Genomic DNA, 13,138 nt, shown 5'->3' with positions numbered 1-13,138 from the left:
GCTCCGGGGAGCCTCCGTGTCCCGGCCTCGTCCACCATCCAGAGGCAGCCTGCTTTCCTCGGCCCACAGCCTCTGCCTCTCCTTCCTCCCCACGCCTAGCTCCTTCCAGACTCTCTTTTACTCCGCCGTTCCTGCTTCCCACTGACAAGGACCCTGTGACCACATGGGGCCCACCCAGACAAGCCAGCATCGCCTCCACATTTCAGGATCTTTCATCCCTTCTGCAAAGTCCCTCTTGCCCTGTAAGGTGATCTAGTCATAGGTTCAGGGGATGAGGACGTGGACCTCTCTGGGGGACCATTCAGGTGCTTGGTGAGGACCACCGCTGTTCTGTTGGTTGTTGGCACCGGCCGAGAGCAGAGGGTCTGGGACGGCTGCTCTCTGCTCTGCCCAGCTGGCCACGGACCCCCAGCTTCTGGGGGGGGGGGCGGTCAGGGCCTTTCAGGGAGCTCAGGACCACCCTCAGATCAGTGCCACCTACCAGGAGGGGCTTGGGGGCCGCAGGGTGACCCCTCAAGCAGGCACTAGGGCCTTTCTCAGGTTTAGTATTAAAAACGAATCCATACAGGGCACCTGCTGCGAATCAGGAACCCCAAGTGCTTTCCTGGGGAGAAGGCACTCTATTGGCCAGCAGCCCGGGGAGCCAAGCCCTGTTATTGGTCCCATTTGGGAGAGGAAGCAGGGGAGGCACAGAGAGGGGAGGTGGTTTGCCCACGGTCACACAGCTGGGAGGTGGTAGAGTTGGGGGGTGCAGACATCTCCCAACTGCTCCCCGGTGCCCAGTGTTGGCTCTCTCGGCTGGCCAGTGCCCTGGTCTGAAGCCGGGGCCTTTTGTCAGAAGTATTTACGCCCATCAGCACTTACCAGTATGTTCAGAAACAAGGGGGAGTTTCCTCTTTCCTCCCTTCTTCCCTCCTTCCTGATAATGAAAGTCGCACATTTTCATCCTAGAAAAGATGAGGTAGGTGTCCCCCCTACTCCCAAAGTGCAGCCCCCAGACCGACGTCACGAAGAGGTCACCCTCCTGCTGCCCCTGCCCTGCCTGTGTCGGAGCCTCCCTGAGTCGGGCCTCTCCCTGGCTGGCGGGTCCTTCAGCCTCAGGAACATGCATTCCCCAGTGTCCCCTCACGCTCCCCACCAGATTGGCGTCACCACGGGGAGGATGGGGGGGGACAGATACCACGGGACTCTGTGCTGGGTTTCACAAGCTGATGCCTCTTAGCTGCCCCTGGCCCCAGGACCCCTTGTCTCCCATGCCCCCGAGATCTCATGAGGCTCATTGGACCTTCCAGCTCTGGCCCCACCAGCAGCCTGGGGTGGCAGCCGTGCCACACCGTCTTTTTGCTCAGGACGCCCTCGTTTGCACGTGCCCCCTCCATGTCCCCACCATCCAGCAGAGCCCCTGCAGGCCGACCGGCCTCCGGGGTTGGCCTCGTGAACAGCATGGACTCCACACCTGACCTTTCAGGGCCCACATGCTAGAGGCAGACGGGTTATGAATCAGCAGACAGGAAGTTCGGAAGGGCTCAAGAGGGCTAAGAAGACAGAGACACTGGAGGTCTCCAGAGTGCCGGGGGCTGTGGTAGATGAGGCAGTGAGGGCAGGCCTCTCTGTGGAGGGGACGGTCAGGCCAGGGCCTGAGAGAGGGGCCGTGTTCGCCCCACCAAGGACAGAGAGCAGGGCCCAGCCTGGAGAGAGCAGGTGGAAGGGCCCTGTGGCGAGTGGGGCCTGCGTTTTTGGGGAAGCCAAGGGAGGCCTGTGTGCCTGGTGTGCAGGAGGAGGAGAGGGCAGGGCTGGGGATGGTGGGCCCCTGGTAGGCCTTGGGGGCCATGAGCTTCCTTCTCCTGAAGAGAGGCTCCCTCATAGGGCCCCGCTCTGAGATGTCCTCCTTCCTGGTGAAACTCTCTTCCAGTCCACTGTGGTTCAAGAGCAGGCTGGGCCCTGCTCTCTGTCCTTGGTGGGGCGAACACGGCCCCTCTCTCAGGCCCTGGCCTGACCGTCCCCTCCACAGAGAGGCCTGCCCTCACTGCCTCATCTACCACAGCCCCCGCAGCTCTGGAGTTGCTACCTTCGGTGGCCTTAGCCATGTATGCACGCAACACACAAACACATTCACACACATGAATACGTGCACACGCAAACACAGGCACACACACGAACACACTTAGATACACACACGTGAACACGCACACACGTGAACACAGACACACACGTGTGCTCAGTGTAGAGAAAGGCATGCAGAGAGACCAAAAAAAAGGAGGCAGATGAGTGGGTTGAATTTTTCTGGGCCTACACAGTATTATTTTTTTTTAAATTGTGAACTTATTATTAGCATGGATTAAAACGGGAGACTTTTCATAAAATCAACAATTTTTTTTTTCAAAACTAACCCGGACATTTGGTTTTTTTCTTTCTTTTTTTTTTTTTAAGATTTTATTTATTTATTTGACAGAGAGAAATCACAAGTAGATGGAGAGGCAGGCAGAGAGAGAGAGAGGGAAGCAGGCTCCCTGCTGAGCAGAGAGCCTGATGCGGGACTCGATCCCAGGACCCTGAGATCATGACCTGAGCCGAAGGCAGCGGCTTAACCCACTGAGCCACCCAGGCGCCCCCGGAACCTGGATTCTAATCCGTCAAGTCTGACCCCAGACTTCTCTCCCTCCCTCTCCATCTTTCTCTCTCTTTTTTGCAACTGGGAATTTTGTGTCAGAGGCCCTGCGTGGAGGGGCCCCCGGGGGTCTGGACCCAGCTTTCTGGGCCATCCTGGCCTCCGCCCCGCCCTCCTTCACCTGCTAGTTTCCTGCCTGCCCTGTGCAGCCTCTGACGGTGACTCTGAAAGCCATCCACTATGAAAGTGAGCATTTTGGCAATTTCTAAAAAACTCGTTTCTAATACAGAAGGCTTTGCGGTCTGGTGGATGTGCCCTGAGTCCCCTCTCGGCCGCTTGTTGGCCAGGCGACCCGACCTCTCTGAGCCTCAGTGTCCCTCTGCTGTGAAACAGAGGCTGAAACTAGGGTCCCCATGGGGAGAAGGTAAGAAGGACACAGCAGAGGTGGCCGGGCCTCCCGCGGAGCCGTGACTACTACAGTCAGGGTGTCAGAGGATGTCCCCCGCCGAGCGGGCCCTGGGTGACCTCCTCAGGAGCCCGCCGGCCACCGCGAGGGAGGTCCTGGCCTCTCCACAGGTGGGGACCGCGTGGCTAGGACCGTGCCCCAGGCCGTGGCCGCGGGGGCATCCCGGGCTCTGCCTTCTCTCCGCCAGGCCTTCGTCAAGATGGTTGGGCACCACGTCTCCTTCCTGGAGGCCCACGTGCTTCGGGCCGAGCGGGACCACGGGGCCTTCTCGCAGGCTCTGCGGAGATGGCTGGGCTCCGCCGGGCTTCCCTCCTTCAGGAGCGTGAGTATCTCCCCACCGCCTGCCTCCTCCCTGGCTCCAGAGTGGGGAGAGGGGCTCAGGAAGTGAGGGTTCAAAGGGCACATCTCACTTCCACAGACAGGAAACGGGCGTCTGGAAGGCTGGCTGAGGGAGCGCTGACCCAGGGCCCGTGCGGGGTGGTGGTGGGGCAGCTGGAGTGTCTCTGTCCCTCCCTTGAGTAACTTTTCTTGCCCTGAAGTTTGAGCTTCCGTGCTGTGACCACTCGCTTATTCATCCAACCATTGAGCGCCTGCTGTATGCTGAGCACTGTGGCCTTTTGGGGATTACTGCAGTGAGCAGGGACAACCCCCCTGCCCTCCTGTCCTGTCTTTAAACCCCTAAGGACAGGCTCAGGGTGACATTCGGAACTCAGGGTGGGTCCTTCTCCTGAAAGGCACAAGTTAGCCTCCAGCAGACCAGAGGGGCCGAGGTGGTAGAGGGTTGGGGACGTGGAGGGCTGGGGATATGGAGGGCTGGGGACGTGGAGGGCTGGGGACGTGGAGGGCTGGGGACGTGGAGGGCTGGGACGTGGAGGGCTGGGGACGTGGAGGGCTGGGGACGTGGAGGGCTGGGGACGTGGAGGGCCAGCCTGCTCGTGGCCCTTCCTACCTTGCAAAAGTCTCTTCCTTCCACATCTCTGCTTCCCTGGGATCCTCCCTACAGCCCCAAAGAAATTATCGTTGTGTCCCTTTTACCCATGTGAAGACTGAGGCCAGACTGATTCTGCAGTGGAGATCTTCAGTGTTTAAGACACATCTGTCTTTGCCACTTGTTATCTGCTAGCCTCCCAGTCCAGGGGACACTGGGCAGTGTCTGGAGATATTTTGGTTTTGAGCTGGATGTGGGGTGGAGGGCTGCTGGCATCTACTGGGTAAAAACCAGGGGCGGTGGGACGCCTCGGTGGCTGAGTCTGTTAAGCGTCTGCCTTCGGCTCAGGTCATGATCCCAGTGTCGCAGGACTGAGCCCCGCATCAGGCTCCCTGCATACATGCTCTCATTCTCTCTCAAATAAGTAAGTAAATCTTTTTAGAAAAGAAAGAACCCAGGGGTGCCGTTAAACACTCTGCACCGTCCAGGAAGACCCCCCCACGTCAGAGGATTCTCTAGCTGCGCACCTGAGTAGCGCCGAGTCTGAGAAACCCCGCCCAAAGCCGCCTCCGGTCATTGTCACCGTGGTTCCTGTCCGGTCTCTTCCAAGCGCTCCGTCGGCTGGTTTCTGGGGTGCGTCTTCTCAGATCAGTCTCTGGAGGAAGGAAATTTTTCATCACCCCCTGCTTTACAGATGAGGATTCTGAGGTTCTGGGAGGGGAAGGGACTTGTGGGAGGCCACACAGCCCGGTGTGGCAAGGCAGGATTGGACCCTGGTTGACCTGTCTCTGGGGCCTTGCCCTTCACAGCTCAGCCAGCTGCCCTGTCCTGCCCCTCAGCAGGGTCTCTCACTGTTCCTGGGCTCTGCCTGGGGGGACCCCCCCCTCCGCTCCTCCGGCCCTCTGCCTGCCCGCACATCTCCACTTTGTTGACTGTGTTCCAGGCTCTGCTCTAGGCATTTTGTGGGTGTGGATTCGTTTACCTTTCCCAGCCCTCATGTGCACTGGCCGTGACCGTGATTCCGACCGGATAGGAGGTGCAGTGGAAGTTCAGAAGGTTTCAGCGGTTATGCTCTTGCAGCCCACCAACAGCGTTTAGCTGGTGTACTCCGTTCTCTTTGGCCAGGCAATGTTATTTCAATGGTGTGAATCGGGATACCTGACTGGGCTTCCCTTTCTAGTCCCTGCCGGGACCCCATTGCTCCATTTGCCTTACACCTGCCTGAGGCATGTGCTGCTCACTTGCCCGTCTCCAGGTGAGTCACTCGCCCAAGGCCAGTAACAGCCAGACAGTGGCCTCGCAGAACTCATGGTCTTGAAACTCCTATTAATCCTTTAGAGCCTAAGTTCACACCACCTCCTCTGAGAAGCCCTCTGGGATTGCCCCATCTCTGGGCAAAGGCTACCTTATGTCATCCAACAATGATGAAGTCCGGAGCTGCTTCTCTGTCCCCCTCTTCCTTGATCTGTGGTGACTGTTCCTTGGTAAACAGGAACCCACCAGTCACGCAGTGCTCTGCCCGCCGATGTTCAGAAGCACATCGGGGGGAAAATCAGAGGACTGCCCATGGCCTCCAGCAAGTCTTCTAACAGTGGGTTCTATCGGGCCCTTGGTCTTTGCACTTTCCAGTCTTTTGCTGTGATACGCTGTTGTCCCCATGTGGTTGGCAGTAGTGTTTCCATTTAGAAGTGGAGACTAAGGCTCAGAGACAGAGAGTCATATATCTGAACTCGGTGCTGGGGTTGGAACTCGGGCCCGCAGGCCTCTGAAACGGGGCTTCCCCTGCCCACTCCTGCAGCAGGATCCCACGTGGGTGTGGCTGGGCATGCTGGGACCTGCGCCCTCTCATGTCTACCAGCCGGCAGAGAGGGGGCCCCCAGGCTTACCTGCGGTGACTTGTTCCAGGAAGTGCATTCCAGCCAGGGGTGGTGAGTCATTCAGCAACCCAGTGTGTTCAGCTGGGCCCCAGGAGGGCTTTGTCTGGGGCAGGTGGTGCCCGTTGGTGTGTGCACGCGAGTGTGTGCACGCGAGTGTGTGCAGACCCCAGGATGTCCAGGGCTGCACCTGCACCGAGGGTGTGAGCCGGAGGAGCCCTTCTAGCGTAGTGGTCGTCACAGCTCGTGTTGGGGCCCTGACTCTGCAGGCACCAGATGTTCCCCCCGGGAGATAGGTCTGTCACTGTCCCGATTTTATGGAGGAGGAAACTGAGGCAGAAAGACTCAAATAGCTTGTCCACCCAGAAAGTTGGGAAGCCAGGATTCAGATCCGTGAGTGCGGCCTGGGCTCCGGGCAGGTAACCTGCTCTGCTCGGCCCTGCACCCTCGCTATGCCCGGTTCTGGACCTGGGACCGCCGTCTGGGAGATGGGGGCTCTCGCAGAGTACGGGGTGGGTTCCCCCGAAGCCGGGATTCCACACGGGGCTCAAGGCGCTTCCTCTCCGTGAGTCCACACAGGCCTTCGTCCCCTGCACAGTGGGAAGCCGCCCCTCACAGCCCCAGATTCCATCTCCTGCCCTCACTCACCCTCTTTAGACTCCGTCCAAGGGTCCCCAAGGGTCCCTGAGGGCCCTGTGGAGTGAAGGATGAGACAGGGGCTCTCAGTCTCCCTTGGCCCTGTAGGAGTGCTGGCAAGGGGTCCCATCCCTCTAAGATGAGCCATAGCACTCCCCCGAAATCCCACCAACCATCACTGCCCCCTGTGACCCTTCTGGAGTTAGGGGAGGGGTGGGGACACTCTCATGGGGCCCAGGAGGGAGGGCTCTCAGCCTTCACCTCTAGAGCTGGGCATGGGCCTTTCAGGCTCTGTTTTCCCTATTCCTGCTAGTCCATGAGCTGGAGCAGAAGCTCCTGGGAAGGAGGTGGGGGGGTGGGGCGCAGAGAGAAAACTGGTCCTTGTTTTTATTAACTTGGCCAGCCCGCCCTCCCTCCTTCCCACCTTCCTCCTCTCCCTCCTTCCTCACTTTGCAGACGTAGCTGGGGGCCCAGGGAGGGTGCAGGGTAGCTGGGCCGGGGTCTCCCTGCACCCCAGGAACAGGGCCAGGAAGTGGTCCCTCCACCCCCAAGCCCAGCGCCAGGGACCCAGAACAGGGTGCCGGCTGCGGCCTGGGCTGGCCTGAGGACAGCACCTCGTCGCCGGCTCACCTGAAACCCAGGCCTTTTACCTCTGACCTGAGCCGCCCGAGAAGCAGGCCATCTGTCCTCAGGCTGAGATGAGGGCAGGGCTGACACCCCAGGCCACGCCCGGCCCAAGAACGTGCGTGGTTCATGGTAGGATTTCCCTGCCGACGCACGTGTGTGCGCTTATGGGACGATGGTCTAGCTTCATGCTGTGCTGCGTTTCCCGTTACACTTTTACACTGATTCTTATAACGTCCCAAGATTTTTCCCTTATAGCCTTTGGCTAAGCATGGCACTTCTCTCCTGCGGTAGCCAGGCCGCGTCTCCGGCGAATTGTAGCTGCGCGTCCGTGGGCAGGTCCCTCGGCCTCCGGGAGCCTCAGACCGCTCAGCTGCTGGCTCACTGACCAGGGACGTTCAGCCTGCCAGGGACCTGGCTCGGTGTTTGATGCAAGGGGATGAGGGCCTCCACCCAGGCCCTGGGAACAGAAAGGAAGAGAAAGACTCCAGCACTCTCCGAAGGACGGTTCTGAGTCTGAGCATCAGTAGACCCGAAAAGCCAGCTCTGCCTGGACATGAACGGAGTGACCCAGGACAGAGTGTCCAATTGTTCAGCGGGACGTGGGTATCATGGCGATGGAGACACAGAGCCAGGCCTGTGGCGGCACGCGCTGTCCTCGGCTGGTCAGTGCCCCAGAAGGTGGGGGTGTGGGGTTGCTGCTTTTTTCCCCATTGCACAGGCGAGTGAGTTAAGGCACAGAGAGGGTCAGTAACTTACCCAAGATTACACAGCGGGGCATCTGGATATGAATGCACTTTCTTAACTCTGTCCTGCCTTGCCTTGGGAGAGAACTGTGATCTCTTCCCTCAGAGGGCCTGTGTCTCGTGGGAGAGAATACAGGCGGTGACCAAATCCTAAGAAAATTCAGTATATAGTCAATTCGAAAGGGGGCCCTGGCTTGCTCTGAGGGAGCCAAGGATGGCTTCCGAGGAAGGGCCACGTTCGCTGGGACCAAATGACGAGGAAGTCCGAGTGAAGTTGGGAGGGGAGGGCATGTGGGGCGGGACCACGGCAGGAAGTGCTGTGTGGCTTGGCCAAGAGGGAACAAAGGGGACAGTTAGAGGACATGAGGTCACAGCCAGGTTAGGCAGTGTCTCAGGCCACATGGAGGTGTTTTATACTATTCTGAGGGCAATGGGGAGCCATGGACAGGTTCATAGCAGGCGAGGGATGTGGTAAGACTGTTTCACTGGAGAACCACCAGGCTCCTTTCCGCTTAGCTCGGGCTGGTGTCCGGGGTCGGCCGTGTTGTGTTGAGACCTGAACGGTGTCCTGTGAGAACCGAGTGAGGCGAGTGGTACCATCTGAGCTCCCGGGCTCAGTTGGTAGGAGCAAGAGTCCTCAGCCTAGAAACGTCGCAGGCTGTGCCCTGAGTTCGCCAGAGTCCCCGCCTCCCTGGGCATCAGGGCCCCTGTCCAGTCGAAAGTGAGAACAGAGGCTCCAGGAGGGGGACCCAGGTCTCCTGGACAAGTGTCTGGTTCCAGGGACCCCACCTGAGCAGACGCTGTCAACCCAGGTCAACGCAGAGGGCCCCTTGCTCCTGGAGATCTTCCTAGATGTATGTGGGACTGGAAGTGTGAGACAGAGCTGGAGCCACGGGGCCTCGGAAGGGCCTTGGAAGGGGATGGGAGACAATGTCAGTTGTCCCCGGGGCCCAGGCCCTGCACGGCCCCATGGCCGGCGTCCTGTGGACCACACCAGGCCTCTTTCTCTGCACCGGTGCCTGGAGGCCCGGAGCAGCCCCGCTAATTTGTTTGTTTTATTTTCCGTTGAGCCAAAACGTCTTGTTCAGGAGGTGTCATTTTGATTCATTTTCTGGTGGATCAGAGTATGATGCTTTCCAAGGAAATTTCTTTGGCTAATAGCAAAACCACTGGGGGCCAAGTCGTGACACCCACACAGAACCAGGCTGCCCAGGGGCTGCCCAGACTGCAGCCCGGCCTGGCCCCTTCCTCAGCCGCCAGATGCCCAGGGGCAGCCCGGCTGTGTTTGGGAGCATGTCCACCACCCTGATGCGGCAAGGAGTAGTGAGTGGGACCCGCAGGGGACTGCAGAGCCCACACCCCATCTAAAGGGGGACGGATTGTCTGGCTGCTCAACTATATTCTCCCTGGGATGACCCAATTTTCCTGTTTCGGAAAGAAAGCTAGACCTTGAAAGTCTTCTAAGAAACTTCTTCTTCTTTTTTTTTTTTCAAAGATTTTATTTATTCATTTGACAGAGAGAGAGAGATCACGAGTAGGCGGGGGGAGGGGGTGGTGGAGAAGCAGGCTCCCCGCTGAGCAGAGAGCCGGATGCAGATGTGGGGCTCTATCCCAGGACCCCAGGACCCTGTGAGATCATGACCTGAGCCGAAGGCAGAGGCTTAACCCACTGAGCCACCCAGGCACCCTAAACCTTCTGATGTCTAAAGTCAGCAGCAAATGTTTCTAAATGGTAAGCACAGTGGGGAAAACATATGGCGCCTTGTGTCTAGCATCCTCCCCTGCTCTGGATGTCAGGCTGACGGCTTGTACCTCCTTAGAGGCTTTTGGAGGCAGGGGGAGCGAAGAGGCATCTTCTCGTCTTCTCTGTGCCGGCGCCGGCAGGCGATCACCAGCCTGCAGTTTCCGAGAGCATCTACTACAGCCCCAACTATGAGAGCTCTGCGAGCACATACACGAAGGGCCTTCTGTGCCCTGAGTCCGCTTCCCACAACCAGCTCAGAGCGAGCTGTTGTTATCCCTTTTCATGGGGAAGGGACCTGAGGCTCAGAGGGGTCTATATACTCGCCCACGGTCACCGAGCGTCAGTGGCAAAGCCAGGATTTGATCCAACTTTGACTTTGTTCCGTGCGTCTGTCCCCTTTCTCTTTCTAAGGCCGCAGACCCCTACCTCAGTAGCCACGGTGGTGCATGCAAGAACCTTAGATCCAATCGGCCGTACTGAAGTATGCTCTTTGCCCAGCTTGGGGGATGTGTGTGTGTGTGTGTGTGTGTGTGTGTGTGTGTGTAACTGAAATGAGTTGCCAGCATTTAAAAACCACATTTCACAGAAGCATCTGTACTTGTCTTCTGTTGACAAAGCAGAGGTCCGGGCTCCTGAGCAGTATCCCTGCTGAGCCACCATCTGGCCCAAGCCACCCCTGCTGGGTACTTGCCCCAGGGCCTTTGAGTTTCCTACCCCAGCGGAGCACATAGTAGGTGTTCAGTAACTATTAATCAGCAGATGCTCTTCAGGCTTCCCTGGCCCTTGATGGCTTCCCTGCTGATTTCCTGGGAGGCATCGTAGGCTGTGCTGAGCTGGGATGAGAGTCTGGACCTGCCCCTCTCCCCTGCAGCTTGGGGCCGCCTCTTGGGTTTTCCTGGAGGTAATGGAGGCTGTGGGCGGAGCAGCCCTGCCCAGGCTGGCCTGTAGGAGTCAGCAGTGCCAGGCTCCGTGTCTCCTCCCCTCCAGCTTGCTTGCTCTGTGCACCCCCAGCTCCCTCCCCACCCAGTCCAGCAGTGGGAGGGAGGGAGGGAGGGAGGCTCTGGCTGGCCAGGGCGCCTCCCCCTCCCTCTACCCAATCCCCCTGGAGGGGTGACTCCCGGAAGGAGGCATGGCTTGGCTGGGGCTTTATCTGGCGGTGGAGGCTGAGCCAGGCACCAACACAAAGAAGGCAGAGGAGGCTCCAAGGCTCCTTCTCCCGGGCCCTGAACTGGCCTCTTCTTCTCCTTCTGTCCCGTCATCCCTCGCGGTGGAAATGCAACACGAGCAGATGGCAAATATTAATGCAACAATGGAGGGCTGCATGGCGCTTGGTCCCCAGCCCCCCTACTCACCAGCCCCCCCCCGCCCTCCCCACCACACTGGCCCTCCGTGAGCTACATACTCACACGTTCATGGATCTGCTTGACTCCGGATGTTTGGTGGCATGTGTGCTGGGGAGGGACAGAGGGCTCCCGGCAGGCTGGTTTGAGAACCAGATTTTTTTTTTAAAGCATTACATTCTTGTTGAGATTTTTGAGGGCGACTGAGAAGAAAGTTCCTTTCAATGAGAAGGGGTTTTTATCTCATGGGGGGCCTTTCGTTGAAGCCCATGTGGGAGCTTTCCAACTTCCCCCTGGGGGGTGGTGCACGGCGCGCCCTCTCCAGCACCGCCACCATCAGCCTCTGTGTCCACCCCCAGCATCTCTGTGACCGCAGCATCCCTGGGGCTGGTAGACACCCTGCCCTTTGCACATGCCGGTCTCCTGCCTCGAATACCCTCCCTGGTAATGCTGATTCATTGCTCAAGGCCAAGTTGAACGGTACCACACCTGGGAAGCTGCCCTGCAACCCGCTGCCCCGGGCAGCGTTCCTCTGGGCTCCCCGTTTCCTGTCCATCCCCTGGTGTCCTAGCGGGGTGTCCTCTGTGTCTTCCCCTGTCGTTCCCCCAGACTGAGACTTTCTCAAGGGGAGGGACTGTCTTGTCTTTGACTTAGTGGTAAGCAGGCAGAAGGGCCAGTGGGAGCCAGTACCCTACCTGCCGTGGCTGGGTTCCCCCATGCCCACCTGTCAGGTACTCTTACCATGTCCACTGTACGGATGAGGAGACAGACTCGGGAGTTAGAACGCTGGACTTCATTCCTTTGACTCTAGAGCCCTATGTTCTTCGTGCTTCGGGGGCTGAAATTCAGACACTGGGGTCCGGTGACCCTAAGTGCAGCACGGGGTGCCGGGCAGGTGCCGTCAACGCCAGCCCAGAGCTACTGCTCGGAGTGGCCTGATCTTGGCCTTCTTTTAAAAAGGAGAGGTTGGGAATGCAGATTTTTATGTGCAGTCAGTTGATTCGGAAAACAAATCTGAGGTTCCGAGAAATCTCCGGGAACCTATTAGCCCCCAGGCCTCCTACAGAGCCTGCCCAGGTGTGGGGTCAATGCCTGTTGGTTGAGGGAGGGGGAGTGTCCCCCTCATCCTTCCTAGATCCCCCTCTCCCTGTTTCTGCTTCTAAGGCACTGCCCCCGCCCCTCCCCAAGTGTAGACCAAACACCTGTGGTACTGAGAGGCGGGTAGTGGAAAGCACGGGTTCAGACCAGGGTCCCACAACCTTGAAACTACTGTCATTGGGGCCCAATCGTTCTCTGCTGCGGGGCCGTCCTGTGCGTCGTATGGTTTTAGCAGCATCCCTGGTCTCTGCCCACCAGATGCCCCCATTTATGACCATCATGGAAGTCCAGAAATTGCAAAAGTCCCTGGAGGCAAAATTGCCCTGGGATAGGAACCTTCTGCTGGCCCAGATGAAGGACAGTTCTCAGAGCCAGACGGTGGTATGTGGGGCGCATCATCGTCGCCTCTTTGCTTTCTTGTGTTTCCTATAAATACAGAAAATTTCCAAGATAATTTTTAAAAATATTATCAGTATTATATAATATTACTAATATTAAATAATATTTAATACTATTTATTAAATCATATATTTATTTATATAATGTAAATATATTTATTATATAAAATATATACAATATAAATTTATTAACATACATGTAATAAATATAATAAATATTAATATTATTATGTGATGTTATTTATTATTTTTAAAAATAAAATTTAAGAAATATTATTTATTTATTTATTGGAGACAGAGCGAGAGAGAGCACAGATGAACCAGGGGGAAGGGCAGAGGCAGAGGGAGAAGCAGACTCCCCGCTAGCAGGGAGCCCAGTTCCCGGGACCCTGGGATCATGACCTGAGCCGAAGGCACTTAACTGACTGAGCCACCCCAGCACCCCCCAAAATAGGAGTTTAAAAATGTGAAAGCATGGGTTCTAGCGCCCAACAAGTTGCTCATCAGCTCCGTAGCCTTGGAACGGGGTCTTACCTTTCCCTTCTATGAAATAGGGAAGCAGTGCTCAAACCTCCTGGAATCGGGGTGAGGGTTTCAGTGTGCAGGATCCCCTCTTCACTCAGTAAGCTTTTGTCGGGCCCTTGCTCTGGCGGGAGCACCGTTTGGGTGATGAGGC

At 57.5% G+C, this 13,138-nt stretch overlaps 1 protein-coding gene across 5 annotated transcripts in view; it reads left to right on the top strand.

The window, feature by feature from the left end:
* Positions 1–13,138, top strand: part of BCAS4 (breast carcinoma amplified sequence 4) — an 83,525-nt gene that overhangs the window by 26,085 nt on the left and 44,302 nt on the right. For 4 of the 5 annotated variants that reach the window (XR_006386114.1, XM_044262834.1, XM_044262831.1 and 1 more), the window contains exon 4: positions 3,262–3,396. Coding sequence is in view for 4 of the 5 variants with exons in the window: in XM_044262834.1 (XP_044118769.1) it covers positions 3,262–3,396 (135 nt within the window). In the remaining variant the exon portion in view is untranslated. Of the gene's footprint in view, positions 1–3,261; positions 3,397–4,444; positions 4,553–13,138 lie in introns of those variants that run through there. The other variant, XM_044262832.1, reaches the window with a different exon arrangement.

The sequence above is a fragment of the Neovison vison genome, chromosome 8 (genome assembly GCF_020171115.1).
Source record: "Neovison vison isolate M4711 chromosome 8, ASM_NN_V1, whole genome shotgun sequence".
NCBI classification, from domain to species: domain Eukaryota; kingdom Metazoa; phylum Chordata; class Mammalia; order Carnivora; family Mustelidae; genus Neogale; species Neogale vison.
Note: the sequence above shows the minus strand (reverse complement) of the source record. Positions and strands in the feature narration are given on the sequence as shown.